The sequence below is a fragment of the Talpa europaea genome, assembly GCF_964194135.1.
Source record: "Talpa europaea genome assembly, chromosome: 7".
Classification (NCBI taxonomy): domain Eukaryota; kingdom Metazoa; phylum Chordata; class Mammalia; order Eulipotyphla; family Talpidae; genus Talpa; species Talpa europaea.
Window position 1 is genome coordinate 136,236,800 of NC_140074.1, and position 23,969 is coordinate 136,260,768.

Below are 23,969 nucleotides of genomic sequence, written 5' to 3' on the forward strand. Positions count from 1 at the left end.
ACCTGACACTTGCACTTGACAGTGGCCCTGTCCAACCCCTCGCGTCAGCCTGCAGGGAAGTGGAGGCACAGGCCACGGCCCCGCCACAGCCACACGTGGGGTAGGCAGTTGCCTGCCCGGCCACTCGGAACTGGGCTCGCGCCGACCCCACGTCTTCTGTTGGAGCGAGGATCCAGGGTGTCTGGGCAGCGCGTGGCACTTCCCGCGTGTCTGCGGACTGGCACGTGCACCGTGGGAATGGGCCGATGCAGGCCAGTCCTGCCAGGGGCTGGGTGCTTACTGGCCTGTGCAGAACCAGCCGCCCCGCCCCAGGCTCGGCTGTCCTGGCGCTCTGACATGGGCAGCGGGTGGGGGAGTCTGGCCGCACCGCTCGGCAGGCTAACGTCAAGGGCCTCTCTGAGGGGCCATGTCTGACCGCCCGCCCTCGATGATCCTGGTGTCCCTCACAGAGGCGGCGGATGTGCTGGCCTTCAACCTGCAGCGCCTGGCCACGCTGGCCTCGGCCTGGTCCCTGGTGGAGGCAGCCGGCCTGGACGGTCCTACCTGCTCGGCCCGGCCCCCCACCGTGGCCCCTGGCGGGACTGCCGCGCTCACGCCCCGCATGCAGATCCTGCGGCGCAAGGACACCTGGACGCCCAAGACCAAGCCCGTGAGTGGGCCTCTGCGCGCCCCGGCCTGCTGCCTCCCGCCCCAGGGCCTGGGCTGGACTCAGGCCCGTGTCCCTGCCTGACAGGTATGCCCACTGAAGGCGGCCATCGACCAGCTGGACACGCAGGAGGTGGCGATGCGGGTGCAGCTGGCAGAGCTCCAGCGGCGCTACAAGGAGAAGCAGCGGGAGCTGGCGCGCCTGCAGCGCAGACGTGACCACGAGTAAGTCGCGGGGCTCGGGCCAGTGAGGGGCAGCCCCGTGTCCGGGGAGCTGGGGACCCGTGGGGCTGGGGCTGAGCCTGTCCCGAGGCTGTGGAGGGGTGACGCGTCGGTCCAGCGGAGACCACCAGGCAGCGCCACGCAGGGCAGAGGCCACCCGGCCACTAAGGGAGGGGCGCAGCCTCAGTGAGGCTGGGGGCGGGCGGCAGCGGGGCTCGTTCCCTGTCCCGCCCTCCGGCGCCAGGCTCCCCATGCCAAGCTCTGCAGGGCCTGCCGCCTACCCCACCACCCCCGTGGGCAGTGCCCTCGGCTGGCCGGTGCCTCAGACCGCCCCTCCCGCGGCCCCAGGAGAGACGAGAGCTGCAGAAGCCCTGCCCGGCGGGGGCCCGGCCGGCCCCGGAAGCGCAAGTACACCAGCCTGCTGCCTGCCCTGCGCCCCGGCGCCCCGCTGCCCAGGGGGGACAGCAAGAGAGTCAAGTGAGTCGGGCACAGGCGCTGTGGGCGGGCTGGTCCCAGAGGCCAGCGTGGCCATGCCCCCCGAAGGTCCAGCATCCCCCTCCCGGAACGGGGCCCGCGTCCCTGGAAGCAGCGCCCTCCACGGCCGGCTCCCCCCAGCCCCCCGGCCGGGCCGCCCGCCCCGCCCGGCCCCCCGCGCGGCCGCGTGGCGTGACAGCTCTTCATCTCGCTGTGTAAAGCCGTTGGTCACGCTGCGGTGCTGCTCGTGGCTGCTGCGCGGTGTTATTATCCATTACCCGCCCGGCGCCTCGTTGGCACACTCCCGGGCCTGGTATAATTGTCCTTCTCGCTACAAATTGCCTCTCCCGGCAGGCCCATTTGCATAAATCCTCCGAGCTCCTCCAGACACGATTGGCGCGCGCGTGTGCGCACTGCATCAATCCTGATGATTTGGTAATAATAGTTAAATCGGCACTAAATGGTTCCTTCAATTAAGACAGAGGCAAAAAATTAATCTCAGGGCTTTATGTCACAAAACATTAGCGAGTGCAGGGAAGGTTACGGGAGGGGAGCGCGCACGGCGCAGGCGGCGGCAGGCGGTGCCATATGGCCGGGCTCAGCCCTGCCCCGCCGCCCTGCCCAGTTGTCCTGGCCAGGCTCCCCGGGGCTCCCCCGGAGGACCAGCCGGCGCGGGGGTGGGGGCCTGCCAGGGAGCGGGGGAGGGCAGCCCCAGGCTGCGCTGGAGGCCTGGCCCCAGCCCTGGGAGGTGGCCCGGGGCCTTCCCTGCTGGTCGTCAGGCACCGAGCAAGGGCAGCAGCCTCCAGAAAGAGAAGGAAACCCTGTCCAGGGTCCTTTCTTCCTGAGGATCGGGGCTGCCCCACCCCCTCCAGCCTCCTGTGGGGCTGGAAGGTGAAAGGATGCATGGGGCAGCCCCAGCACTAGGGTGCTGCAAGAGGAGAGTCCAGCCCTGTGTGGCCCAGGACAGGGGCCGAGCTCCCTGCTCGTCCCCACTAGAGCGAGGTGAAGCCGTGCAGCTGGGTGCGCCAGGGTATAGGACCCCAGCCCGGGTGCAGGTGCAGGGAGGGGTGCATCTGAGATCAGGGCAGCGGCCTTGGGGTGTCTGGGGACAGCTACTGGCCCAAGCAGACAGCACCCAGAGGGCCCCGGACCAGCACTGGGCGTCAGCAGGCGTCTGGGAGATGGGCGGGCGTGCAGGGGCCTCCCACAGGCTGGGGTCTGAGGACGGAGCCCCAGGGACTACACCCAGCTTGGGGGAGCCCCTGTACTAGGAGCAGAGCTCGGGCAGCAGCTTCTCTGGACGCCGCCCCTCCTCTCCCTGGCAGCAGCAGAAGCCGGGTAGACGCACATCAAGGCACCTCCCCAGGTCTTCTCTGCTCCTGCCCATGTTCCCAGCTGCCCACTGCCTGCTGAGGGTCGGGCGGGACCTGCAGGCCCTACCGAGCACTGCAGACACAGCCGGCACCGTCCTGTCTGGCCACAGGGAGGCCGGGCATGGCCCGGAGCTCGAGCTGTGGCTAGAGCCCTGACGCCCGAGCACAGGGCCAGCCCCAGCCCCGCCTGCGGCCTCCGGGTCTGCCCATCCTGTCACACTCGTCCAAGAGCTCCCTTCCCAGCCGGGTGAGAGGAGGGGGCAGTGAAGGCGACACCCCACTTCAGCATGGCAGCAGCCCTCCTGGTCCCCTGCAGTCCTCTGTCCCCGGAGCCCAGCATGAAGGCACAGCATGGGGGCCTGGACATGCAGCTGCCCCCTGCAGCCCACCAGGCACCCAGGCCGCCACCAGGCAGATGGGCTTGGGGGGATGGGCCAGGGTGCCCAGGTGCGGGGCCAGCCCACACCCCTTGCATGCCTGCCCCCAGGGCGGTGCGGTCCAGCCTGAGCCTGCTGTGTGCTGAGCTGCGGGGCGGTGACGAGCCCCCAAAGAAGCGGAGCAAGCTGCAGAGAGGCATGTGCGCGGGCTTGCAGGCCACCTCCGCGGTGAGTGCCCCACTCGGGCAGGCAGGTTGGGAGCAGGGGCCCCACCGCCCAGCCTTGCCTGGAGGAGCTGACCTGTCCCGGCGGCAGAGGCCATTGGTGGGGCGGCCTCCTTGCTCAGGACGGGGGTCCCGAGTCGGGTGAGGATCATGTGTCAGGTGCACCCTGGGTGGAAGTGGCTCCCCCAAGGGTACCAGCACCCCTTTCCCTCTCTGCACGGCAACTGCCCCCCATGCAGGGCGCAGGGGACAGGTGAGAGGCGGCTCCTTCCCAGTGCAGGAGTCTGTCCCCATGCCCAGGACACAACCAGCCGCCCAGAACCAGCCTCGCAGGGGTGTCAGGAGCGCGGCGGCGGGGCAGGACTCCAGCAGGCAGGCCCTGTGCCCGCTTTGGAGGGCCAGGCCCGGCAGGCACTGCGGGCCGTGAGTGCAGCGCGCCCCTTTGCAGGAGAGGGCGCGGTACAGGAAGGGCGGCGCGCAGGAGCTGGCATCCGCGGTGGCCCACAAGGCGGCCCAGCTGAAGCCGAAGGTCAAGAGCAAGGGACTGCCCGCCGGCCTCAGCCCTTTCCGGCGGAAGGAGGCTGCCGCAGGTGGGCGCATCCGGAAGAAGCTCTCCCGAGCCAAGAGCGCGAAGGCAGCCGGGGGGGCCCGGCTCCCACAGCCCGACGGCAGCGGCGGCGGCAGGGAGACGCCCAGGTTCCCGGGCCGGCCGGCCGTGGCCCGAGAGACAGGCAAGTGGGTGGCCGGAGCACCACAGCGGCCCTCGGGGCGGGGGCAGGCAGAGACAGCTGGTCCCCAGAGCCAGGCCCCGACAGAGGCTGGGCTGGGCCCTGCCCCCCGCAGGGCCAGGGGAGGAAGAGGCCCCGCATGCATCCTGGAAGAGGGTAAAAATAGCCACACGCCTGCCTTCCCACGGCCGCCCGCCGGGCTGACCTGGGCTTATCTGGCCCCAGCAAACACACCCCTGTGCAGAAGCAGGAGCCGCGGAACTAGACACTTCCCGGCCCTCCACCGGGCGGTCCCGCTCCAGAGACAACAAAGGGGCCTGCGGGGGCCAGGGGCAGAGGAAGCAGGGTCAGCAGGGGGGCGCGCTGCCCGGGCCTGAGACACAGGGGCTTGTAGGCGGGAAAGACTGGGTCCCACCGCCCCCCAGCAGCCAGAGGATGGTGGTGTGGGCTCCACTCAGACCCCAGCATGTCCACACAAGGAAACAGCCTGTTCCACCCCAAAGTGGTGCTTCTCCAACCGAGTCACCCGTCTCTGCGGCCCCCAGGCAGCGGCTATGACAGCGAGGGCTGCGAGGGTCTGCTGGGGACGGAGGCCCCACCCAAGGAGCCGGGGCTGGCTCTGCACCCTGCTGCGCTGGGGCCTTCGCCCTCCTCCGTGGTCAAGATGGAGGCCAACCAGAAGGCCAAGAAGAAGAAGGAGAGGCAGGGCTTGCTAGGTAACCGGGAGGCGAGGGCGCGTGGGCCGGCCGGCAGGGCCCCGGACGCAGGCACGCTTCCCACGCCCTCCCTCCACAGGGGCCTGCCGCCTGTCCAGCCCAGAGAGCGAGGTCAAGATCAAGAGGCGGACGGCGAAGACCAAGGTGAGCGCCAAGCTAGAGCGGCCCCCGGGACGCCGGCCCCCAGGGGCGCCGGGCAAGAAGAAGGCCAAGGGCCAGGCCAAAGGCAGCCTGCGGACAGAGCCGGGGGCCGCCCCCAGCAGGGACGCCCTCTTCAGCCCCGCCCGGGCCTTCTGCCGCGAGGAGGGCAGCAAGCTGGCCAGTGAGCGCCTCAAGAGAGCCACCCGCAAGGGCACCCTGCTGCAGCCCGGCCTGCGGGTGAGCCTGGCGCCGGTGTGCCCCGGGGGTGGGGACCAGGCAGGGAGCCCCCGCCAGCTTCGGCCTGAGTGGCCGCAGCTGGCACGGCTGGGGCTGGTGCGGTGACTGCCCACCCACCCCGCAGCGCAAGAACGGGGCCCTGTCCATCGCCCTGTCACCCCGCAACGCCAAGGCCATCCTGGGGAGCAGGAAGCTGGGCAAGGCGAAGGGCAAGGCCGCTGGCAAGCAGGTAGTGCCCCGTGTCCCCACAAAGGGTCCCAGGCCTCCCCAGCCTGGCCCGGAGCTGACCCTCCTGCCCTCCAGGGTCAGGGCCGGGCGGTGAGCCGGCTGCTGGACAGCTTCGCGGTGGAGGACGACTTTGCCTTCGACGACAACAGCAGCTTCTCGGAGGAGGAGGCGGCGGCCGGCGGCCCCCTGAGCATGGAGCAGAGCGCCGCCCTCGGTGAGCACGGGCCAGGCGGGGCGGGTGGCCGTGGGCAGCCGTGGGCGGCCATCTGACCCCGCTGACCCGCCCGCAGCGCGCTCCTGCACCATCCACAAGGAGGACCTGCAGGACGGGCTGCCCGTGCTCATCCCCAAGGAGGACAGCCTGCTGTACGCGGGCAGCGTCAGGACCCTGCAGCCCCCTGACATGTGAGTGGCCGGCGCGGGCGGGGCGGCCGGGCGTTGTGGGGACCGAGACCCTCACGCTCCCGGACGCCCCTCAGCTACAGCATCGTCATCGAGGGCGAGAGGGGCAACCGGCAGAGGATCTACTCCCTGGAGCAGCTGCTGCAGGAAGCGGTGAGGGGCGCCCGGGGGGCCTGGCAGCGCCCTGACCCCGGCCCGCCCCGCCTGCTCACGGCACCGCTGCCCCCAGGTCCTCGACGTCCGGCCGCAGTCCAGTCGGTACCTCCCGCCCGGCACAAGGGTCTGCGCCTACTGGAGCCAGAAGTCCCGCTGCCTGTACCCCGGCAACGTGGTCCGAGGTGAGCCTCAGGGCCAGCCAGGCACGGCTCAGTGCGCGGGGCCCTGCTTCCGGGCTGCGGCCGGGGCCAGAGGAGAGAGGACGCCCCAGCAGCCCGGGGAGGGGCTGGGAGGCTCTGGCTGGTGGGAAGGGGCCCCAGCGCCCCACTCCTGGGCTCCAGAAGCGGGGGACAGGCCCTGGCCGGGTGTAACCTGCACTCTGCGCTCTGGTACGGGCGGTGGGGCCGGGCCCCGGAGGGGTAACGGACTTGGTGGAGGCCGGCGGGTCCTCCCCACACGCCGTGGCAGCTCCTAGGTCAGATGGGATCGGGGAGTGGGTCCCCCGGCCTGTCTGTGCGGGCCCAGAGCCCCTCCCGGGACCCTCCCCGTCCTGGCCGCCCGCGTGGGCCCGAGCGAGGGCCGCGTGCTGAGGCGGCCCGTCCCCAGGCACCTCCAGCGACGAAGAGGAAGACCTGGACTCCGTGGTGGTGGAGTTTGACGACGGGGACACGGGCCACATCGCCGTCTCCAACATCAGGCTGCTGCCCCCCGATTTCAAGATCCAGTGTGAGCATTGTCCTGTTCCGCCCGTAGCCCCGGGGTGGGGGCGGAGCAGGGCCTCCCTGGGTCCCAACGGGCCCCCAGGGCGAGGGTCCCCGCAGCACTGCCCTGAGGCCACTCCCGCCCGCAGGCACAGAGCCCTCGCCCGCCCTGCTGGTGTCCAGTGGCTGCCGGAGGACCAAGAAGACACCCCGCGAGCCCACCGCTGGCGAGGCCGCTGCTCCCAGCCCGTCCCCCAAGCCCCACGACGGCCCTGAAGCCTCCAAGACCCCAGCCAAGAAATCCATCGGCAAAGACAAAGCTGGTACTGGGGGGCTGAGAACCCGGGGCCGGGGCGGGGGCAGGGGACGCGGCCTGCGGGGGCAGGTCCTGACTCGTCCCGGCCTCCCCCCAGGCAAAGCGGAGCTCCTCCCCAGCGGTGCCAAGCCCGCCCCGGGGCCCGGGGACCCCCTCCTGGGCCGGCGCGGCGGCCCCCTGCTGAGCTGGTCGGCGGTGGCGCAGGCCCGGCGGAAGGCGGCGGCCGCGGCGGGCAGCAAGGGGCCGGCCGTGCTGCAGAACCTCTTCCAGCTCGGCGGCGGCGCCAGGAAGCTGCGGGCCCGCGAGGCCCTGTTCCCCGTGCACGGCCTGGCCGCCCCCGTGTTCGGCAACGGCTTCGAGGCCGGCTCCTTCGGCAGCCTGGCCGGCTCCTACGCGCCCTTCGGCGGCGGCGGGGCGGCCCACAAGCTGCTGCGGGCCAAGAGGGCCGAGCGGGCGGAGGCCGACAGGGCCGGGCGGCGGCGGGCCGGTGGCGAGTTCTTGGTCAAGCTGGACCACGAGGGCGTCACCTCCCCCAAGAACAAGAACTGCAAGGCGCTGCTCGTGGGGGACAAGGACTTCGGGCCCAAGCTGGGGCGGCCCCTGCCCAGCCCCAGCTACACGCACCCGGCCCTGGCGGGCAGGGACAGGAGGGGGCGGGCGCCCGCGCACCCGCTGCCCGTGGGGCTGGCGCTGCGCAAGTTCGCCGGCCAGGCCGAGTACCCGCTGCCCTGCGACAGCGACTGCCACAGCTCCTACTCGGACGAGGAGGAGGACGGGCCCGGGCTGGCGCCCGGCGTGCCCCCCCGCTTCCTCGCCCGCCTGCCCGTCTCCTCCTCCTCCTCGGGCTCCTGCTCGTCGTCCTCCTCGGGCTCGCTGTCCACCTCCAGCCTCTGCTCCTCGGACGACGAGGGCTCCTCCTGCAGCTCGGACGACGAGGACCCGGCGCTGCTGCTGCAGACCTGCCTCACCCACCCGGTGCCCGCCCTGCTGGCCCAGCCCGAGGCCCTGCGCGCCAAGGGGGGCGGCCCCCACGCGCACGCCCAGCGCTGCTGCCTGCCCCGGGCCGCGGGGGCCAGCGGGGGCGCGGGCGCCGGCCCCAGCGGCGGCAGGTCCAAGCTCAAGTGCAAGGAGCCCCCGAGCTTCTCCAAAGCCAAAGAGCTCTCCCGGAGGCAGCGGCTGCCCTCCGTGGAAAACCGGCCAAAGATCTCCGCCTTCCTGCCCGCCCGGCAGCTCTGGAAGTGGTCGGGGAGCCCCACGCAGGTAGGCGGCGTCTCCCCGCAGCAGGGCGCCCCTCTCTCTCCCTTCTGGCTGTTTAGTTTTTTTCCAGAGATTTATTTATTTATGCACACAAGGGCTGGGGCACAGACCAGAGGTGCGGGGGGTGAGAGGATTCCCCAGAGACAGAGCGGGGAGCAGAACAGGCAGCCTGACTGAAACCCACAGCTGAGGGGAGCAGCGGGGAGACAGGAGAGGTCTGTTGCGCCCTGTGGGTAGCAACCTGGCCAGCCGGGGATCGAACTTGTGCTGCAGAGGCGGCGGACAGCTTCATAGTGCGGTGCTTATCCCCTTGCGCCCCCAGGGAGGCCCCCCTTCTGGCTGTTTTGATTCAGTTTCAGCTGGGGGGGGGGATTCCCGAGCGCCCCCAGGGCAGCGGGGCAGGTCTGTGCAGCACCCCGCCCCAGAGCAGTCCTGGGCTCCACCCTCACGTGGCTCAGCCCCGTTGGGCGAGATGCAATCCACCGGCATGGGAAGGCGTCTCCACCGAGGCCGGGGAGCCCTCCCTGCCCTCAGGTCCCTGTTCCTTTCGAGCCAGTTGCTGCATGTGACATCACACTTGGGTGACGTCACACTCGGGTGACGTCACGGCCATGATGTCCAGGCAGGCAGGCCCAGCCCAAGCAGCAGCAGCTCGGGGGACCCTCCCCCAGCGGCCCCGCCCGGGCCCCTGCCCACCCCTCCCCCGGCGCTGTCCCCTGCAGAGGCGGGGCATGAAGGGGAAGGCCAGGAAGCTGTTCTACAAGGCCATCGTCAGGGGCAAGGAGACGCTGCGTGTCGGCGACTGCGCCGTCTTCCTGTCGGCCGGGCGGCCCAACCTGCCCTACATCGGCCGCATCGAGAGCATGTGGGAGTCGTGGGGCAGCAACATGGTGGTGAAGGTCAAGTGGTTCTACCACCCGGAGGAGACCAAGCTGGGGAAGCGGCAGAGCGACGGGAAGGTGAGGCGGGTGGGAGGCCGTGGGGCCCAGTGGCCAGCAGCGGGCGGGGCCGAGCAAGAGCGGGGGGGGGGGGGGGGCTTCAGGAACACCCTCCCCGCTCCCGGCACCCACGGAGCCCCCGGCCCTGTGCCTGCGGGTCCTGGTGAGGGGCGGGGTGCGGGTGGCGCTCAGCACGGGCAGGCCGCGTGGCCCCGCCCCGGGCCCAAGGGGCGCCCCGGCTCCTGCTGCCAGCCTGGGCAGGGCCCCCCAGGACCGGGCGCCGGCGGGGCTGACCGTGCCCCTCCCCCAGAACGCGCTGTACCAGTCCTGCCACGAGGACGAGAACGACGTGCAGACCATCTCCCACAAGTGCCAGGTGGTGGGGCGCGAGCAGTACGAGCAGATGGCGCGCAGCCGCCAGCACCAGGGCCGGCAGGACCTGTACTACCTGGCGGGCACCTACGACCCCACCACCGGCCGCCTGGTGACCGCCGACGGCGTGCCCGTCGTGTGCTGAGCCGCGGGCCGGCGCCCCAGGGGCGCGTCTGAGCAGACTCGCGGCCCGCAGCCGGGCTCCCACTGTCGCCCTGGGCCCGGGCCCCGGGGGGCCCGAGATTAGAATCCAAGCCATATCCCCTAGTACCTCCGACCGTCTCCCACCAGGGATCGCGGAATCAGGTGTGTCGTCTATTTATTTCTCTCTGTAAATACTGTATTTCCACGGGGAAGTTCTGAAAGAGTGGAGAGGATTTCCCCACATGCGTGGCGAGGCTGTGCGTGCGTGCGTGTGTGTGTGTGTGTGTGAGGATTTTTGTTTTGGGGGGGTTCTTTGAAAATGCACTGTTTTCCTCAGCCGAGCTGAGTTCTGACTGTGGCGTCTGCGAGGACAGGCCGCCGGGCAGGGCCCCAGGCGGGCGTCCACAGGCCCCTCGGCCACCTGCTCGGCCCCGGGGGGCTGTGCGAGGAGGAAATCACACCCAAGTGGATTTCCTTTCACTTCATCTCCTAGGAAAAAGTATTGGGGGGCTGGACCATGAGGCTCCCTCGGGAGAGAAGGCATTCCAGCAGCTGCAGTGAACACTGGGGCCCGTGGCCTCGCCCGGGCCAGCCCCGCGTCCCTTACCTCTGTTTAGAACAAAACGAAAACGAACCAAGTGTTTAAGGTGTTGCTACAAGGAAGTGACGTTTTGTTTTGTTTCCCGAATATTCCGAGTTGTGATTTCCGCTCCCACGGCCAGTTTGTCAGGCCCCAGCATGGCCAGAGGCTTCTGGGCCTCCTGCAGGGCAGCCAGCCGGGTGGGGGCTGGTGCTGGAGCAGAGCGCGGGCCTGCCCTGCATGCAGGGCCCCCAGGAGCCGCTCACCCCTCCGCCCCATCTGTGGGGGGGCGGGGGACTCAGAGCCCCAGCACCCAGCACCTCCTCCCTCGGCCAAGAGGGACAGAGAGGCAGGCCCAGCAGCCTTGTTTCTGAAACGCACTGAGGGGCACGTGCCCCCACATCTCACTGCACAGAGGATCCCGAGCCCCCCGGGAGGGAGGAGAGCCCCCCAAGTTAGCACTGCTCCTTAGGGCGAGCTCCTGTGAGCCACAGACACAGCCCCGGTCCCCAGGAAATAAGGGGATGTCGTAGGTGCCCAGCACCCTACCCCAGCCCTCTCGGCCCCCTTTCCACCCAGGAAACCCCCCACCCTGCCCGCAGGGCCCGCCTGCCCTCCCGGCAGCTCCGCAGTAAGTGCAGGGACAGGGAGGCCCCGCACCCCACGCCCACCCAACGCTCCCCTTTGTCCCCCGCTCGAGTGCAATATTCATCCCTGGTGGTCGTCCTGGAGACGGTGGCCGGGAAGCAGCGTGCTGTGGAGAAGACGCCCCGGAGCCGGCTCCAGGCGGGGGCACGTGGGCAGGCACCCTCCGGCCTTCCCGACGACCCCGTCTCTGGTCTCGCCCCCCTTCTCCTGCCTGTGTGTGTGTGAATGGGGTCCCCTCTGACCGCGGCCCACGCGGCCACAGCGTGACTATTGTAAATGTGTAAACTAAGAGGATGGTTGGATTTTTTTTCAATGTAAACACTAAAAACAAACAAACAAAAAAACAAAGGTTTTATGAACAGCGAACTCTATGTAAAGCATTTTAGTATTAAATTTTTTATGGACAACTTGCTTAAGAATAAATCTATGGACTCGCGCAGGTCTCCGCTGTCCCCGCTCTGCTCTCGGCGGCGAGTGCTGGGGCCCAGGAGGCCCCCGGGGCTGAGGGGCGCCCGGGAGGTTGGGAACAGGCGCGGGGCCTGGGCCCCAGAAGCAGACCACAGCCGAGCAGGGGAGCAAGCCGGGGCGGTCCTGACCATGACGTGGGGTGGCAGATCGGGGGGCTGGAAGCCGCCCCCATCCCCGGTACACATTGAGGCTGCGGGCCCCCGAGGGCTTTCGGGGAAACCTAACAGCAGGGAGGGGGCGCCTGACACCCTCTCCACCCCTGAGCGGCCGAGGAAGGGCCTGGGCGCCAGGCCCGGCCAGGGTTGGCCGGAGGCGCGCGGTCAGCAGACGCCCCCGCGAGTGAGGCGCCGTGGCCGACGGCTGGGTCTGCGCACGGGCACCCGCGCCGCCCGCCCCACGCCTTCGCGCATGTCCTCCGCTGGGCCGGGGGAGCCCAAGGCCACCGGCCGGAGCCCGGAGCACAGCGACCGGGACAGGGTGGGGGTCAGGCGCGGGGCCGCGTGTCTGGCAGATGGCCCGGATCCCGGCCCCGCGGGCTCAGCAGCCCCCCTCCGCGGAGGTGGTCTGGCTCCAGCCCCCTGCCCAGAGCCCCAGCCGCTCCAGGCGCGCCCAGCTGCGGCGGGAGAGGGAGGGGTGCCCAGGCTGCTTGGGTCACTGGGCCAGGAGCGGGGACTCCGGCGGAGGGAGCAGCTGGACAAGGGCTGGAGGCCACGTGGGGGGGGAGGGGCCGGGGGGAGCCAAGTCCTCCATGGCCGGGTGGAGCCCCGCAGGACAGGGCCGGGGCCTCCGGCGCGGGAACCGGCCCTGAGGGCACACGGGGTGGGCAGCGGGCAGGTGGGCCCGGAGCTGCGGGCGCGGGCCTGGACGCATCGCTGGCTCTAGGCAGGGGGATGCCCCCTCGCGCCCACGGGTCAGTGGGGCCAGAGAAAGGCCCTGAGGGCCTGGGGCGGGCACGGCACCCCAGAGCAGGCTTGGCGAGCCCCCAAGGGCCCGTTCCCCGCAGCCCCGTCTCTCTCCTGCCCCCTCCCCCAGGGCCTCCCTGCCCCTCTCCTCCCATCTCAACTCAGGGCCGCCTGCCTTCCAGGACCCCCCGCCCCTCGGCAGCGCCGGGCATGAGGGCGCGGCCCTGAGGCTGCTGGGGCAGCCCCCGGGGGCAGCGCGGGGCCCTGGTGACCAAGGCAAACGAGCCATCACGTGACAGGCTGGGGCGAGACACACGCGGCCCTCGGGACGCTTTCCCCGGGGCCGGACGGCGCTGGCGGCGCTTCCGATTCCACGACCTACCGGGCACCGGGCTGCAAGTGCCGTGCGCAGGCCACGAGCGGCCGGACCCAGGCCCACATGGGGGCATCGGGCCTGAAGGAGAGGGTCCCGTGCCCCTGGGAGAGGCTCCTGGGAGGAAGGCCTGGCTCCGGGCTCCTGCCCACCGTGGGGGTCACGCAGCGCCAGCAGCCCCACCCAGCCCCGCGGGGAGGCGTCTCTCCTGCCCGAGCTCAGCACCCTCCCGGCCGTGCAGGCCCGGCGCCATGCTGTGGACCCTGCCCTTCGCCCACTGGGTCCGGGTCCAGCTTTCCTGCCTGACAATCTTTGGGGCACAGGGGACTGCCCCGGAGCAAGGCCACCGAGGGCCCCCCACGGCACCGGGGCTGGGCTGACGACTGACGGAGGCTTCCAGAGGGGCGCCCCCAGGGCCGCTGCCTCCCTCCAGCCGAGTGCTGGGAGGCGCGGGTTGGCAGGGGAGCACCCACCAGCTGCTCCTGCTGCGGAGCCTGGCAGGACCCCAGCCACGGGACACCCCGTCCTCCCTCCACATGAGCCTGAGCCCCAGAGGTCCACCTGGACAATGGAGTCCCCGGAACCCTCGCCCGAACCCGAGGACGGCGGGAGTGTGGGACCCCCGGCGCAGGCCCCGGGACAACTGGAGGTAGACTGAGGCAGAGCGGGGCTGGCAAGGGGATCCCTGCCGCAAACGGGGCGGGGGGCAGGCCTCCGCTCCAGAAGGGGTGGTGGGGAGCGCTCACGTGTCCAGTTCCAGCGCCTAAGCTGGCCCGGGCGCCCCATCAGACTGCAGGAGGCGCAGACGGTGCTGGGGTCCCCTCCTCGGTCAGTTCCGCGGCACCCACAGCGAGCTGGTCGCCCACAGATCCCCGACGCCACCACACCAGGTGACCGGCAGGGCCAGCGGAGAGGCGGAGGCCCCAGGTGCCCGCGCCTGCCTCCAGGGCCAGGTCCGCAGCGCCTCACAGCCCCCGCCTCCCCCCCACCCCCCGCACCCCGGGCGTAGGGGGCCCAGAGACAGGACAAGCCGCCGCCAGCCTACCTCGGCGACCGCGGCACAAAGCGAGGGAGGCCGCGCGGCCTGGTTTATCGAGGGGCGCCTCACTGCAGCCCCTCCTGCCCCACGGTTCCCTTGCACCCACCAGCCCGCCGCCAGCCCCCGACGCCACGGCTGCTCAGCACACAGCGCGCGTTTACGGGCCGTGACCGCGGGTGCCAGGGGTGCCAGGCTGCGCTCGGCACCGCCCTCCCATCCCCTCTCTCAAGCTGCCTGATGGCCCCGTTATCACCACCCTATGACGGGTCGGAGCGGAGGTGGGGGCCTGACAAAAGCCCCGACCCCCAAGTAGCAGAGACGAGGAAAGCCCACGGCCAGAGCCCCCAGTTTCACCTCCTGACCCGGCCTTCCTTCACCTCCTTCGCGGCCGCAGCTCCCACCTGGCCTGCAGCGCTGCCCCAAGAGCCCCTCCCGCCCTCGCCCCCACTCTGCCGGCCACGCCGGGCCTCCCGGGCCGCTGCTGGACCAGGCACTTCAAACCTGCAGCACATTCTTCCTCCCTGGGGCCCGGGCCGCGGTCCAGCAGCGAAGGGCACCCTCGCAAGGGTTTGCTGGGGGAATAACACCCTTGGCCCCAGAGGAAAGTCCCACCTCTGACTGCGCCCCCAAAGCGCGCGGTCACCCTCCAGCGGGCGAGGCGGAGGAGGCCGTCCAGCTCCGCGGCAACAGCCTCTCGGAAGGGCCCCACCCTGCGGCCCGCAGCACCGGCAGGTGCGCCCTCTGCCCCCACCTGGCAGGGCACCTTTTGGGGGAGGGGTCTCCCTACTGGGGGCTCCTGAGGGCGCTGCCAGGGCAGGCCCGGGGCCTGCGAGGCGACCGCCCGCCGAACACGACAGCGCGCCTGAGGGGCTTCCAGCCACGCTTCCTTCGGGACGGGCCTGCTCGCCCCGGCCCGGGCTGACCCGCAGGGCGCTGGGCACCCGCCACCCAGCCTCGGCCCAGGGGGACCCGCACGCGGCGGGCGGGGAGAAGGCGCGGACGCGCCCCACCCCCTGCGGGTCTCCGGCCGCTCAAGGTCGCGGCGGCCCTTGGGTTCCGGCGCGTGCGGGGGGACCGCGGTGGCCGGCGCCGCAGGCGGCCGGGGGCGGCCCCCCGGGGCGCGGGGACAGCTGGCGCGGCGCGGGGGTCCCGTGGAGGGCGGGGGGCGGGGGCGCCGCGCTGTTCCCGGGGCGCTGCCGACCCCGAGCCCCGCCCGGGCGAGAGGACCGCGCCGCCCCACGTGGGGTCACCCGGGCCCGCCGCCCACGCGCCCGATTGGCCGGCGCGCGACCAATCAGAGGCCGCTGTCGGCGGCGACGGCGGCGATTGGCCGCGGCCGGGAGGGGGCGGGGCGCCCTTTTGTTCTGGCCCGGCGGCCCCCCCCCCGCCCCCCCGGCCCCGCCGCCGCGCGCCCGCCCCCCGCTCGCGCGCCCCGGCCCCCGCCGCCAGCGCAGCCCGGCCTCGGCCCCGCCCGTCGCCGGCCGCCGGGGAAGCGCGGCTGTGGAGCGCGGCCCGGCTCCCCGAGCACGTGGGCGCGGCGCGGAGGGGCGGCCCGGCCCGGGTTCCGCCCCCCGCCGCGGGCTCCCCCGCGCCCCGCCCCGCCCCGCCGGCCCCCGGAGCCCGCGTGCGCCCGGCGCGCTCGCTCACCCCGCGGGCGCCCTCCGCGTGGGCAGCGCCGGCCCGGAGCCGGGCCCTGGAGCCCCGGAGCCCTGAGCCCCTGGAACCCCGGAGCCCTGGGCCCCTGGAGTCCCTGGAGCCCTGGAGCCCCGGAGCCCTGAACCCCTGGAGCCCAGGAGCCCCGGAGCCCTGAACCCCTGGAGCCCCGGAGCCCTGAACCCTGAACCCCTGGAGCCCCGGAGCCCCCGAGCCCTGGAGTCCCTGGAGCCCCGGAGCCCTGGAGTCCCCGGAGCCCTGGAGCCCTGGAGCCCCGGAGCCCTGGAGTCCCCGGAGCCCTGGAACCCCGGAGCCCTGGGCCCCTGGAGTCCCTGGAGCCCTGGAGCCCCGGAGCCCTGAACCCCTGGAGCCCCGGAGCCCCTGAGCCCTGGAGTCCCTGGAGCCCCGGAGCCCTGGAGTCCCCGGAGCCCTGGAGCGGCCTCGCCTCCAGCCGGTGCCCAGATGCCTGGAGCCACACACACCCGGGAGGCTGCGGGCTCGCTGGGGACCTGGAAGCCGCCCCTGACCAGGGCCTCGTCCTTCCCGTCCACCAGCGGGGACCGCGGGGACCAGAGTCAGGGGCCCGACAGGGGGAAAGGCCCAGGGTCTCCTCGTGCTCCGATGCGCCTGACCTGGGGAAGCCCTGGCGCCGGGAGGTGCAGGGGACGCAGCCCCGAGGCCGGGAATGGCAGCTGGACCAGGCGGGCCCGGGAAGCCGCCAGGCCTGGGAGTCCGACACCTGCCCCAAGGGTCCGGGTGGGCTCTGATCCCGCTCCGGTGCCACTCAGGGTGCCCACTGCCCGCTGGCGGCACCAGCGCCCAGGCCTGCGGGGGCCTCTCGCAGCGATCCCGCGGCCCCGGCCGGCGTCCACTGCGGGACAGACCGAGGCAGTGACCCAGGCCCCGGCCGGAGCGGCCAGCGGGCCGGAAGAGCAGAGCGGAGGGGCAGCCTGCCAGCGCCAGGGGCTCTCCCCAGGGAGGACGGGGTGCCGCCCAGAGCGGGAGGCGCCCGTGTCCCCTGCCGCCTGCGGACAAGGGTCCGGCTGGCCAGAGGGCACAGGTCAAGGCAGCCGGCGCAGCGAGAGCGTCCGGCCGGCATGGGGGAACCTGACGGAGCTGATGCGGCCCCGGCCCCACCGCCACCCCGCGGCAGGCACCCTGGGCTTCCCCGCGCCCTCGGCCACCCCGCGGCAGCCCCCACGCGGGACCGCCCCGGCCACGGCACTGCGTGGCACTCCAGAGGGTCTTGGGAGGCGGACACGCCCCAGCGGAGGGGGAGGCCGCCCGGAGGCTGCAACGCTGAGGCTAGGACAGACGCGGAGGGGAGCGGGGGCTGCGGTCACCCACCTGCCGGGAAGCCCCCCAGGCCGGCGAGGGCCCACCCAGGGCCGCTGCCCCACCCAGCGTGGCACCAGGTCACCTCCTCCGACGGCCTCCCTGAGACCCGGGCTGGGGTTGGGGCAGCCCCCGCCCAGCCACCCCCCCCCAGCGCCCTTGGGTGTCCCGCCGGGTGAGGATGTCGCTGCCACCTGGACAGCCGGCCGCGGCCGCCCCTTGAGGTCACGTGACTTTCTCCGCCCCAGGCAGGTGGGCACCTCACCAGCGAGCTGCCCTGGGGCGCAGCGGGCCGCAGGGGGCACTGCGCGCCGGGCCGGCCGCCGCGGGCAGAGCCGGAGAGGGCGGCCGGGAGGTGGGGGGCCAGGGTGCCGCTGCCCAGGCGCTGAGCCCCCTGGGGCCTCCCGCGGAGGTGTCCTCCACGCCCGGCCACCTTGGGGCCACCTTCACCCCAGGCCCGCGGCTGGCAGCGCCAGGGCTGCAGGGAGAGGCCGCCAGCGGCGTCCAGGCGCGCCCTGCGCGCCCCCCGCGGGGGCGCCAAACCCGCCCCCAGGGTGGCCGGGGGAGCCCCGGGCTGGCGCTGGGGGACTGGCCGCGCCGAGGCCGGGGGCGCTCGGGGGTGGGGCTGGCCGGCCTCGCCCCGGGGCGCAGCGCGCGTGGGGGCGGGTCGCCGCCGGCGCGCGGGGACGGGGTCTGAAGCGGCCGCGCGGCCGCCGCCCCCCTCGCCCGCGGCGTGGACCAGGAGATCAACGCGGTCGGCGCGGAGCAGGGGCGCCCTCCAGCGGCCGCGGCCGGGAAGGCCGCCCCGGGGCCCGCGCCGCTGGGGACGCCCCGCGAAGAACGCCCCCCCCCCCCCCCGCGCGCTCCCCGCCGGCGGCAGGTACCCTGGGAGGCGAGAAGAGCTGCCCCTGGGGAGCGCAGGAAGCAAGAAGCCCCTTGGGGGAGTCCTCTGCTCCCGGCCCGGGGGGTGCGCGGTGCCCGCGCAGGGAGCTGCTGCCCCCCGGGGGCTCCCCACCCTGCGCCCCCCCAATCAGCAGCCTCTGCCCGGTGCCCGCGGCGGGCACCCGCCCTCGCGGCTGCGGGCGACGTGGCGAGCAGGAAAGCGGCGCCGCCGGCGCTCGGGAGGCGCCGCGGCCGGGCTCTGCCGGGGGGCGCGGCCGTGGGGTGCGCCTGCCCTGGCTGCGGAGGCGGTGACCACCCGCAGCCGGGCCGCCCCTGGCCGCTTCCAGAACTTTCCACCGCCCCACACAGGCCCTCGTGGCCCTCGCACCGCTCCCGCCGCAGGACCGGCCTCGGAAGGTGCCCACTGATGGGGGGCGCAAGTGGACCCCTACAGGGGCCGTCGTTGGCCGGACCCGCCCCCCAGGCCTGGACGGGTCAGCCTCGGCCCCCGGGCCGGCGCGAGCTCGAGCCCGCCCGGGAGCGACCCACACGGCGCGGAGGTCCCGCCGTCTCTGGGGCGCCCCCGCCCGCCCTGCCCGCGCCGGGAGCAGCCCTCACGGCACGCCCGACCCTGCGCCGCGCCCTCCTGCCCGCCCCGGCCCCGCGGCCCCTCGGGGGCCTGGCCGCGACCCCCGTCCGCGCGGCCCCGCTGGCCTGGGCGTCGGGGCGGACACGCGGGGGCGTCGCTCGGCGGGGCCGCAGGGCGGGGAGCGGGCGCCGGCGGCGAGGGGGCTCCGGCGTTGGGCCCTCGGCTCTGCGCAGCGGCGCGCCGCGGGGGCAGCCCGGCCGGGGCGTGGGGGCGCCGGAGGGCGCGGGGCGGCGTCGGGCAGGAGACCCGGGACCCCCGCGCCGCCCGCTCCGCTCGCCGGCCCAGCCCCGCCCCCGCCGCGCCCATTGGCCGAGAGCGCGGACGCTCGGACCAATCACGGGCGACGGGCCGACGCCCAATGGCAGCGCGGGGCGGGGCGGCGGCAGGCGCGTGCGCAGTGGGCGCGGCGTCCGGGGCTGGCGCGGGGGCGGCGGGTCGCTGGTCCCCTGGGGGCGTCGCCCGCCCTGCGCCCCGCGGAGCCGGGGCCCCCCCCCTCGAACCCTGAGCCGGGCCGGGCCTGCGCTCTGCCGCGGGGCTCTCACCACAGGAGAGCAGACGTCTCGTACGAAAGGGGGGACGCAGAGTGTCGGGGGCAACCCCCCCGGAGCCCGCCCGGCGCCATCTGGCCGCGGCGTCCCCCGCCCCGCGGCCGGGCTCGGGAGGGGCCGCGGCTCCGGGGATAGCTGATAACTTCGGGGGCGGCCCGACCCCCCTTCGGCCCGGGAGACTTGCGGGGCCCGGGGGCACCGCATCCTCCCCGCGGCCGCGCCTGCACAAAGGGCGGCTGGACCGGGCGGGGCCTCTGCAGGTGCCGCCCGCGCAGCCCCAGCCCCAGGGCTCCGTGGGGTGGCGTCTCCCTCCCCTTTCCTGCCACCCCAGCTCCCCTTTCCTGAAGCAGCGCGGCCTGCAGGGACGATCCGATCCGGGAGCTGCTCTCTGCTCCCCCAGGGCTGCTGGGGCATGAAAGAGAAGCCCGAGTCCCTGGGGGTCGCACCAGGGGGGGCCCCAGGGCTGGGGGGCCTCTGCCTCTAGCTGGCTCCCAGCCCTGGTGCTGTCCATGGCCTGGGCCTCCTACCGTTGAGGGCCCTGCAAGCCTGGCGAGGACCCGCCACCGCCCACCCTCTCACCATTCCTGGAATGCCCGCAGGCCCGCGCTCACCCCAGGGCCCTGGCCCTGGGTCGGCCGGCTGGGTGCCCCAACCGGCAGTCTCCCGCTGAAGGCCGCCGGCTCTTCTGAATTCTGGAGCCCACTCCCCGGGCTGCCTGGCCCACCTCCCGCTCCCAGCCCCTCCAGGGCAGTTCTCTCGGTTTAGAAAGTGTCTCTCCTGGGTCGAGCCCCGCCACCGTGTCCGGCGTGCGCCGAGTGTCCGCCTGCGTGAGGGCAGGTGGCCTGCCCCGGCCCTCGCGCCAGCCACCCCGGGACAGCACAGTCCCCGCGGGCCGCCCGCCCAGCCGGCCAGGGTGCGGGCTGGGTTCAGTGAAACGGGCCCAGTCGCGAGGCCTCCCGGAGACCCCTAAGGGACAGCAACGTCCCGGCTCCCAAACCCACATGTGCGCCCCAACCAGCGAGGGCCACTTCCCAGGGGCCAGCAGGCAGGGTGGCCGTGCCCGGCGTTGGTGGGATGCAGGGGAGGGTGCCCGGCGGGGTGGGTGGGTGGCTCTGCCTCCCACCGGAGCGCGGGGCCCACGGGCAGTGGGGGGGGAGGCAGCCAGCGCCCCCACACCCCACCTCCGCCCGGCCGGTTCTCGTGGATTCGGGGAGAACCCACGGAAGAACCGGCCACTGGCCCATCTTGCTAACCCAAGTGGCTGACTTGGCGGCAGCTGGCTGGTGGACAGGCAGCCAGTGGGGCCGCCCTGTGCCACCCCATCCCGGACTCTGGGTCGGTGAGCCCCAGAACCGGCACCAGCGTGGGCCGCGGGGACTGCGGGGCCGCCGGGGCCTGGGCAGGAGCCGGGCCGGCCTCGGCCCGCCCCGCGGCGCCCGTCCTGGCCCGCGGCCGCGGCACAAAGCGTCCCCCGCCGAGCGGGCAGCCGCCCGGGCACCCCAGGCCTGCGGGGCTGGGCACTGTCGTCCTCCTGGGGGGGACCCCGGGCTCTCCCTGGGCTGCGGCGCCTCTTCCCTCCGCCTCCCGCGCCCAGACGCCCGCGCCCGCCTTTCCGCCCGCTCTCCCCGCGCCGGCGGGCGGCCCCGAGCCTGGAGGGGTCGGGGTCAGGGGCCCCCGGGCTCCCCACCACCTCCGACCGGCCGACGCCCTCCCAGTCCCGCGCTGGGCCTCGGGGATTATTCGGGGGCGCGGGGTGGTCGGGCCCAGGGGCTCGCGCCGCGCTGTCCTTGGGGGCGCTGGCGGCTGCCTGCGCGGGAGGGGTCCGCACCCCGGCGCGGGGTCGGAGGGCAGAGGTCAGAGGTCAGAGGAGAAGCTGCAATGGAGGAAGCCGCGCCCGCCGGGCGCAGGAAGGAGCCTGCGGTTTCCCTCCTGATAAAGGGCCGCGGGGAGCCGGGATGGGGTCGGAGTCCGGCCTCAGGGGCCCGTAGCCGCCTCCCGGCCCGGGCAGCTGGGCCTCGGGCCGGCCCTCCCGGCGTTCCCCGCGCCCGCCGCGCCGCCCCGAAGGTCAGCGCAGCCCTGCCCGGAAATGCCGGCCGGGCCTGCAGCGCCGCGCGGGGGCTGAGGGGCCATGTAGCGCTTGCTCGTGGGCGGGGGCTGCCCGCGTCACCCCGGGGCTGCAGTGAGGACACTGCGGCGCAGAGAGGCTGCGTGATTCGACAAAGATGACACAGCTGTCGTGCCTCTGGCCCTGCTTTCCTGCTTCCCGCCTGTTGGGGTGGCCTCCCATCACCCAGGCCCCCCACATTAGCCAGCACATGCTGGGGTGCCCCTGCTCCCCACAAGTCAGTCTGATCAGCGCAGCCTCTCCTCCAGGTGATTGGTCAGACAAGCAGGCCTCACCCCTCGGGAGCTGGGTGTCAGGTCTGGCCCGGGCATCCGCCGTGCAGAGCAGACGCGCAGATATGGGGACACAGCTGTCACTTTGCCATCTTGAGGGAGGGCAGCAAGTGCTCAGAGTGGCCACCTGGGACGGCCATAACTGAGAACCCAGTCTGCAACACTCATCAATCTGTGCCTGAAGCCTTCCTTACTTCCTGAAGCTTGATGACCCCCCTCTCATGCCTGCAGCCCTGCTGGCTGGCAGGTCAGATGTTTCCATTGAGATTTTCTACCTGGACGTAGTAACCAGAGTCTTTGGATCAGCAGCCCCTGCACTGAGAGTTTCAGACCCCACAGCAGAGGGTGCAACCCCCAGAGACCCTACAACCAGACTACCCTGGCACACTCGGGTTGGGTTCTTTCCCATCTGCAGAAAATGGCTCTCAGTCTCCCTGTGACTTTGGTGGACAAACTGACATCTTCTCTCAAACTGTCTTTTCTCACTTTGTTGTGGAGGGTGTTCAGTGCAGATTCCATCAGAAGCTCTCTAGAAGCAGAGTTCTCTAGAAGCTCTCTAGAAGCAGACAATCCCAGGATGAAAGACTAATCTAGACTCACCCTAATAAAGCTTTAAAATAGCATCAGAAAGATAACTGCTTTGCAAGTTGACTTCCTGTCAAAACAAACTTTAACACCAAAAAAAGAACAAGAAAAATCCAGAGACTCAACAATATAACACTCAAAATGTCTAGCAGTCAATGAAAAATTACTAGATGTGTGGAAACAGGACAGTGTAGCCCACAATGTGTAGAAACAGGTCCGTGTAGAAGAAAAATCAGTCAATAGAAGCTGATCAATATATGCAAGAGATGGTGGAATTAGCAGACAAGGATTATAAATATAGATAGGTATGTAATATCTGCTTTAAAATGCATATATAATTGTGTTCATGAATTTTAAATAAAACATGAATCTAATGAAGTGAGAAACCAAATGGAACTTCTAAGGCAAGAAGATGTAATACTTGAGTTTCAAAGACACCCTGGAAACTCTAATTAAATCACAGAGAGAAACAAAACCATAAAATTTGAACTGAAACGCAGTGACCTAGGGACAGTGGCGAATACTCGGATATACATGGAATTAGAACTCCAGGATGGCAGGGAGGAATGACAGGAAAAAATTATAGCTCATGACTGAAAATTGGGCCTCCCTGGTGGTGCACTGTGAAGCTATCGGCAGCCACTGCAGCACAAGTTCCATCCCCGGCCAGGGAGCCACCCACACGGCGCAGCAGACCTCTCCTGTCTCCCCGCTGCTCCCCTCAGCAGTGAGTTTCAGTGGATCCGACTGTTCTGCTCCCCACTCTGTCTCTAGGGACTCCTCTCATCCACCCCCCCACACACCTCTGGCCTGCACCCCAGCTCTTATATGCATAAATAAGTAAAAATAGATCTTTAAAAATAAAATTGGTGGGGCCTCCCTGGTGGCACAAGGGGTTAAGATGCAACCAATGAAGCTCTCCACAGCCTCTGCAGCACAAGTTCCATCCCCGGCCAGGGAGCTACCCACATGGCACAGCAGACCTCTCCTGACTCACCTACTGCTCCCCTCAGCAGTGCATTTCAGTAGATCTGCCTGACAAAGTGCTCCCCACTCTGTCTCTGGTGGACTCCTCTCACCCCTGCCCCCACCTCTGGCCTGCACCCCAGCTCTTGTATGCATAAATAAATAATAAAACTTTTTTAAAAAAAGTATAGCTAATGACTGAAAATTTTCCTCATTTGTTGCAAAGTATGATTTCCAGAGCCAAAAATTGACAGATCTCAAGCAAGATAAAGATCAAGAAAATCATGTCAGGACACACCGAAATAAAAATTTGAAAACAGTGATAATGAGAACTGCATAAAGCAGCTGGTTAGGTGGGGGAGACATGCTTTATTTAGAGAAGCAAAGACAACAGTAACTACTGACTTACTGTAAGAAACTGCAAACAAAAAGACAATGAAGACATTTAAATTGCTGAAGGGGGGGCAGGATCTGACAATTTAGAATTCTTTTTTTTTTTTTTTAAGATTTATATTTATTTATTTGTACAAGCACTGGGTACAGTCTGAAGGGCGGGAGGGTGAGAGAATTCACCATAGCCAGAGCAGGGAACAGAACAGGCAGGCTGACGAAACACACTGCTGAGGGGAGCAGCGGGCGGCAGGAGAGGTCTGTTGTGCCATGTGGGACCCTCCCCGGTGGCCGGGGAGCGAAGCAGAGCTGCAGAGGCTGCGGGCAGCTTCCCAGACCAGCGCTCAACCGCTGCACCACCAGGGGAGGCCCCAATTTAGAATTCTTAATTCCTGAGAAAATACTCTTTGAATATGAGTAAAATGAAACTTTTCCAAACAAGCACACTGAGATTCAGATCTTCAGTATAAGAAATGTTAAAGAAAGAGCTACAAACTGAAGGAAATTGATACCAAGTAGAAATAAAGACTTCCAGAAATCGGAAATTTATGGGTAAAATTTTTTTGTTTTTAATTGCTTTTAAATATCATTAACATTAAAGCAAAAGTAATAGCAATTCATTGTCAAGTTTTATTTTATTTTATTATTTTTTTTATAGAGGCATTTATTTATTTATTTGTTTGTTTGTTTGTTTTATAGAAGCACTGGGTACAGTCAGAAGCGCGGGAGGGTGAGAGAATTCACCAGAGCCAGAGCAGGGAGCAGAGCAGGCAGAAGGACCGAAGGACACTGCTGAGGGGAGCAGCGGGCGGCAGGAGAGTCTGCGCGCCATGCGGGACCCTCCTCCGGTGACCGGGGAGCAGCCGGGGATTGAACCGGCGCTGCAGAGGCTGCGGGCAGCTT

The 23,969-nt window shown here is 70.2% G+C and overlaps 1 protein-coding gene across 1 annotated transcript in view; it reads left to right on the top strand.

Annotated features, from left to right (window-relative positions):
* BAHCC1 (BAH domain and coiled-coil containing 1) overlaps positions 1-9,652 on the top strand; it is a gene marked incomplete at both ends in the record, with an annotated part of 38,436 nt that extends 28,784 nt beyond the window's left edge. The window contains 17 exons of the mRNA XM_084238309.1: positions 450-649; positions 734-870; positions 1,216-1,344; positions 3,202-3,319; positions 3,764-4,050; positions 4,593-4,759; positions 4,839-5,137; positions 5,262-5,366; positions 5,441-5,579; positions 5,656-5,770; positions 5,845-5,920; positions 5,997-6,105; positions 6,530-6,649; positions 6,774-6,947; positions 7,038-8,200; positions 8,920-9,156; positions 9,446-9,652. Of these exons, the coding sequence (XP_084094435.1) occupies positions 450-649; positions 734-870; positions 1,216-1,344; positions 3,202-3,319; positions 3,764-4,050; positions 4,593-4,759; positions 4,839-5,137; positions 5,262-5,366; positions 5,441-5,579; positions 5,656-5,770; positions 5,845-5,920; positions 5,997-6,105; positions 6,530-6,649; positions 6,774-6,947; positions 7,038-8,200; positions 8,920-9,156; positions 9,446-9,652 (3,782 nt within the window). The remainder of the gene's footprint in view (positions 1-449; positions 650-733; positions 871-1,215; positions 1,345-3,201; positions 3,320-3,763; positions 4,051-4,592; positions 4,760-4,838; positions 5,138-5,261; positions 5,367-5,440; positions 5,580-5,655; positions 5,771-5,844; positions 5,921-5,996; positions 6,106-6,529; positions 6,650-6,773; positions 6,948-7,037; positions 8,201-8,919; positions 9,157-9,445) is intronic.
* Positions 9,653-23,969: the final 14,317 nt, after the last annotated feature.